This window comes from Ananas comosus, unplaced genomic scaffold (assembly GCF_001540865.1).
Source record: "Ananas comosus cultivar F153 unplaced genomic scaffold, ASM154086v1, whole genome shotgun sequence".
In the NCBI taxonomy this organism is placed as follows: domain Eukaryota; kingdom Viridiplantae; phylum Streptophyta; class Magnoliopsida; order Poales; family Bromeliaceae; genus Ananas; species Ananas comosus.
In genome coordinates, this window is record NW_017892082.1 from 1,022 (window position 1) to 6,843 (window position 5,822).

General features: G+C 38.5%; 1 protein-coding gene across 4 annotated transcripts; it reads right to left on the reverse strand.

Annotated features, from left to right (window-relative positions):
• Window positions 1-475: 475 nt before the first annotated feature.
• LOC109705307 (uncharacterized protein At4g37920, chloroplastic-like) lies at window positions 476-5,764 on the reverse strand. 4 transcript variants are annotated; one of them, XM_020226039.1, is made up of 7 exons: window positions 5,490-5,764; window positions 3,891-4,155; window positions 3,591-3,756; window positions 2,878-3,122; window positions 1,813-2,000; window positions 1,697-1,750; window positions 476-1,133 (listed from the first exon to the last, which is right to left on the reverse strand). In XM_020226039.1, exons 1-7 carry the CDS (start codon window positions 5,696-5,698, stop codon window positions 935-937), a joined length of 1,326 nt encoding a protein of 441 aa, XP_020081628.1. In that variant the 5' UTR covers window positions 5,699-5,764; the 3' UTR covers window positions 476-934. The 4 variants fall into 4 exon arrangements, with proteins under 4 accessions (XP_020081628.1, XP_020081629.1, XP_020081630.1 ...); XM_020226040.1 differs by having other exon boundaries at window positions 3,891-4,168; window positions 5,490-5,758; XM_020226041.1 differs by lacking the exon at window positions 1,697-1,750 and having other exon boundaries at window positions 478-1,133; window positions 5,490-5,759.
• Window positions 5,765-5,822: the final 58 nt, after the last annotated feature.

Sequence of the window (5,822 nt, forward strand, 5' to 3'; positions counted from 1 at the left end):
ACACATAATGCTTATAGAGGTATGCAAATGAAATATTGTTGACAATAGATGAATGGTATTTACTATCAATTTTATATCCAAAAAATTCATCACAGTACTACCACCAAATAGTAAAAACTATAAACCCAATCAAGAATTTAAGTGCCCATCGACATGGTCCATATTCACCGTGTCATATCGTGTCAATAAAATATCAATATGATACAGTCCCCGTGCCGATAGTATAGCTCAAAACTTTTTATTCTTTAATTAATAAGTAACTTTCTCATTAAAGTTCAAAAGATCTGCTAAAAATACATAATAAATAATTAAAATATCTTGTTACTAAAGAAAAAATAAATATGTCATACCATTATGTGTCGACACACATGTATATTTTGTAACCGGCACATATCGGCACGGCCTGACATGCACCGTGCTGGCAAGTTTTCGACACGATCTCGTGCCACGACACTTAAATCCTTGCATCCAATAATAAAAAAAAAACACAAATAGCAAATTTTATTCCTCTACTATCAATAGCATTCCAGCCTGACGACTTTTTCTCCGCTAAAATTACATTGCATGAAGTAAATGGCTAGAGCTTGGAGCATAGACACAAAGGAAAACAACTTTTTTTTTTTATCACAAGATACAATTCATCAGTAATCAACTTCACCTCATTACTTGTCAGCATCTTATGAAGAACAACCCATCTTTTCTCTTGATTCTGATACTGAGATCGGCGCGTAAAGGAACAGAGTAAATAACAATCAAAAGTGGATGATTAGGGCGCAGAACATATACGCAACGAAATGTAACACTTTTATAAGATAAAATCTCATCAATCATCGACACCGCTTACATCTCGATATCTTACTAATATCTCAGCACCTTGGTAACAACCAAAACCATTTTCTCTCCTGATTCTGATTATTGAGATTGGTGTATACTTTTAGTCTTTCGGTTCCGAGCCTTCGTCTTGTTTATTGGTCTTCATATACTCGTCTTCGATTGTTTCTTTGAGGATATTTAGCCTTTGGATAATGATGGGATCGCTCATCTGCCGCGCTTCCGTCAAGTCGGTTTCCTCTTTGTTTAGATGGTAGGCGTCGAGCATGATCGCGATCCATTTGTGGAGCTCCTTTGGAGTTCTGTACCAACAAAAACAGCACAAGATAACCCACATGCGTGACTCGCTGAAAATGATAACCCAAAAAGGTTGCGCGTACATACTATGGTGGTTAAATACCAAGATTTTAATTGCCCGTCGGCACAGGTCATATCCACTGTGCCGTACCGTACCAACAAGATACCGGCACGATACAGACTCCGTGCCGATGACACAGCTCAAAACCCTCTATTCTTTAAATTAGTAAATAATTTCCTCAATAAAATTCAAAAGATATGATAAAAAGACATAATAAATAGTTAGAATATTTTATTGTTAAAGAAAAAAAATATTTCATGCTATTATGTTTCGGCACACAATAATTTTTTTTACCAGCATGCATCGGTACGGCTCGGCACACACCATGCCGTACCATACAGGCAAGTTTCCGGCACGATCCCGTGCCACGGCACTTAAATCCTTGTTAAATACACAGATCAAAGAGGATTATAGACAGTTAAACCTAAACTAAATGCAATTGTGCAGTCTGAAGAACAACTTAAAGCTTCTCAAAAGTAATATGAGAAGTAGCTTTTACGGAATAACCTAGACAGTGGCACCAATTTATCCTGAAGTGGGTTAAGTTCACCTGCGTAATAACTGAAAAAAAAAAAAAAAAGAGTTATGATGAAGTCGATGAAACTGTAAATAAGTTTACTTACGTATATAGGGCATCAACGTCCTTCGCTTCATGCTCATCCCCTGGGGAGAAAGCAGTAGCAAGCGCGGAGAACCGCTGCTCGGGATCTGTGATGTTCAACAAGTACTTGAGAAGCTTTATTTCGGGCGGGGCGATGCTTCTGAGGCTTTTCTTTGTTGCTTTATAGATGCTATGCATAATTTCCTTAACCTGAAGCAAATTGCACCTTGGGTTATCGAGGACTTTGTGCGTACAACTAAATGAGTAACTGAACAAAATAAATAACTAATTAACTAGATTCCAGATTGACCGCTAACGCAGGCCTAAACGCCGCTTGATAAGATGAAGAAGCACAAAGGCAGAAAGAGAGAGAGATACACGAAAAACCAAGTCTTTGCCAAGAGGAAAATATTATTAATCAACTCTAAAAAGAACTAACTACATTAAGCGCCACGCATATATAGAGTCGATACCCGAATCCTAGTATAATTCAAAATAATAAAATTCTAATATATCTCTAAACATATATTGATCAAAAATAACCAAATAATTGGACTCAAAATAGAAAACATACAAAATTTCCTAAAATAACCTAAAAATGCAAAAAAAAAAATAGAGGCCTAAACAGTTGACTTTGGAATGCAAACTCGCTAGAATGGCTTTACCGTTCGACGCATAGATCTCAAAAAGTGTTTTCCGAATGTAAATTGCACGCTGATTATGGACACGAGCAAAAAGTTATAGCTGTTTAACGATTTTCCGCGCCGAATGTAAAAAATTGCCAAACTCATCAAGATTATCGGCCCAGCTTGGTTGAGTCCCACTTTTTCAGGAACTCTAATGCTAAATTGGCGGCATCAACCACATATCGTTAACTTTTATTCTAAAATTTGGAGGAGACTGATCTTCACTATCCAACAACCATTAACTCCAAAGAAATTAAGTAGAAGTATCCGAAAAATAGAAAATATTTACCCATGAGTGAAAATTAGAAACTACCCAGAAAGTACAGCAGACTTAATGAGTTTTTGCTACAACCAGGATAAAAAAAGAAGGTATTGTAGCTCGGCTAACATAAAAATCCAACCTCATTCGTCATACTCGTCGACTCTTTTGCAGCTGCCCAAGCTCCGTTTATTAGAAGAACTAAGGATGAATCGAGCCCCTTCGCCTTAGCTAGGCTCTTAATCTTTTCGCAAGCCTCGTCTAACGAGGACGAGTTTAGTATGTCATCGAATTTCTTTTGAGCGGCATCCGACATCTCCAGCTGTTCCAGTGCACAGTCATATGCACGAACTGCAGACAAGCACTTTGCTCCAAGCCTCACAATCGCTGTTTTAAACCCAAAAAGAAAGTTAAGTATGCAATTTGAGTATAGTCATAGAACAAGTATAATTAACAAGGTACAATGAATCAAGAATTGCCGGACATTTACTCAAAGAATATGAATTATCTAGAAGGTGGTGCGGATACAAGTGAAAAAAAAAATTATTGGTAAAATATATGCAAATTAAGTTTCAGAACTGAGAACAATAGGAGTTGAGCTTCTATACTTTTAAAAGCGCAGAAGCTCAACGTGCTTGTAATTTTTCAGCCGTTGGATTGCCTCAATATCAGTGCAATACTAGTAAAAGAGACTTAATGGGACACACCGTTAATTGTGCTGCACAGATCTTGAGGTGATCCGACGTCTAAGTAGTCACAAGCACAAATGCTCCCGTGCTTTCAAAAGAACAGGAACTCAACTTGAACAATAGTGTAGTATAAGCACCAGTAATAGTGTTCAAACAGGTAGAGTACCATCTCGATCATCCAAATTGTCGTATGTATTTGAGAATACAGTAAGATGACGGAAGAATTCCCCTGTGAAGTCCTTCCGCCTTCTCGCAACAATAGCGTTAATGTCGAGGGGACTTTCTTGAACCTCCTTGAGAAGATCCATATGCTTTTCTATTTCATCATCAATCTGAAAGGCACGAAGCAAGAGTTTCATTTCTTTGCACAATAATGGAAAGAACAAAGCATGTTAGGGTGAAAATTATGAAATCCACGAAGCACGAAAGAACATACGAGGACCCAGGAGAGTGAAGATAACTATACCTTCTTAACTTTTCTAGCAAGCCCAACCAGCTTTTGTTTCATAATAGGATCTTTCTCGGTATCGGCACGCACTTGGCACCTGTTGAAGAAGTTCTCTCTGTACTTGCTCCAGTCATCTCTGAACACCAATATTTTCCTCCAATCCTTGGTTTGGGGTTTCTCAATCATGAAGAAATCAATCATCTTATTGCAGAATTGGGTCATGGTGTAACCTCTTGCAACTTCAGTTTCATCATGTTCCTGGGCATTAGAAAGAGTTGTGTTCCTTGCAACGCATCCTAAATTATTAAGTTTTTATTTACGTGATACCCATAAGTAGAATAATTATATAAGAGAAAAACATAAAGCAAACAAAACTCTTGTCCGGCAGAAAAGTGCATGCCAAAAGTAAATTTTACCATACATGGCCAAAAAAATGCGACACTTCTCCAAGACGCACAAAGAACAGACGCTGAGATCATCCATCATTAATATGTTAAACGTAAATGGAGAAGGAGAGCTCAGTTCATCAAAAATTCTCAAACTTTCTCCAAATACCAATAAGTCCAAGCTTCAAGAACTGCACATACAACTATACAAGAAGCCACCAACTATAGTATGCTAGCACCACCGACAAAACTCGACAGGGCAATATAACAAACACATGGTGGACAAGAAGAGTAAACCGCATAATAAGTTTCACTAATACATGCTTACTCTTGCTCTTTAGCTGATACAAGATTGCAACTAACCAAGGGACAAACTAAAAAACCAGTTTTTACAGTACGCGACCAAAAGAAGAACGAACATTTCTCCAATGCTGACGAACAGAAGCCAAGAGAAAATCGACGCTAATAACATAACCCATCAATAATACATTGTAGACAAATAGAGAAAAAAGAGTCCATCTGATCTAAATGTCTCACATTTTCTCCCAATACTAATTACTCCAAACCCGAAGAACAATACTAACTGTAAGTACCACCCACAAAGCTCCCCACAACTACCTACATATAGACCAGATAATAAGTTTCAAGTTGAAAATGACTTCCAGTTGAACTGAAGTTCAGGTGAAAATTTTTTTTCTATCACTATTTGTTAGATAGAAAGTTAATGGCTTTGAAACTGTAATTATCCAACTTTTTTATTTACTGTGCTCGAAATTCTCACACTAATACATAAGAGAATGAGAAAGTTACATCGTGTTTAGTTTGTTGTTATTATTTTTTCCTGTTGCCATGTGGTCTAGTAAAACAAGCACTCCAATCCGATTTCGATCTCTGGGTACGTTGGCTACTCAGTTTGTAAGTTTCTGCTGCCCTCTAATTCCAACAATTCTCATCTCTTTCTCTCCCGTAATTGACTTCCGCACCACCCAAGACGAAGTCAGTTAACGGCATTTTGGGATGCGAATTTAAGTTACGGCGAACCTAACGACGGAAGCAGGCATTTAATCATCCCCCTCGACTTTCGGTGAAACAAGCATTTTCCCCTACTACCCACTAGTCCAAACTCAGAGACCAACACAAACTGTAAGTAGCACCACCAACAAAACTCTCTGTGGCAATATATCAAACACATGGTAGGCAACAAATATATGAGGGATAATTTGGTGCTCACCTGGTGGGACAAATGAGTGAGACCTGTGGTGGGTTCTTGTAGAGAGAGAAAGTGAGTAAGGGTGGTGGGTGCAAAGGAGAGGAGGTTGGGGGAACAAGGTGGCATCTCCATGAGAGGGGAAGGGGTGGGGAGGGTGGAGTGATTTGGTGGTAGGGGTTGGAAGAGGAGGGGCTTTGAGAGCCATTGCTTTTCTCTCTCCAGAGAAGCATCAGCTCTTGAGAGAGGATTTTGGGGGAATAGAAAGAAATGAGACAGTTTTGTGTGGGTTTTGGGCTGTGGGCTTTCTGTTCTGTAGGCTAGATGCCCCAGAAAAGTCTAATGAGTACAGAAGGG

Coding starts and splice junctions, on each gene's coding strand:
- LOC109705307 (XM_020226039.1), bottom strand. CDS start 5,698: ATGCTTCTCTGGAGAGAGAAAAGCAATGGCTCTCAAAGCCCCTCCTCT. Junction 2,001..2,877: donor CGACGAGTATGACGAATGAG/GTTGGATTTTTA, acceptor AATTTGCTTCAG/GTTAAGGAAATTATGCATAG. Junction 1,134..1,696: donor AAATTGGTGCCACTGTCTAG/GTTATTCCGTAA, acceptor TTGTTGGTACAG/AACTCCAAAGGAGCTCCACA.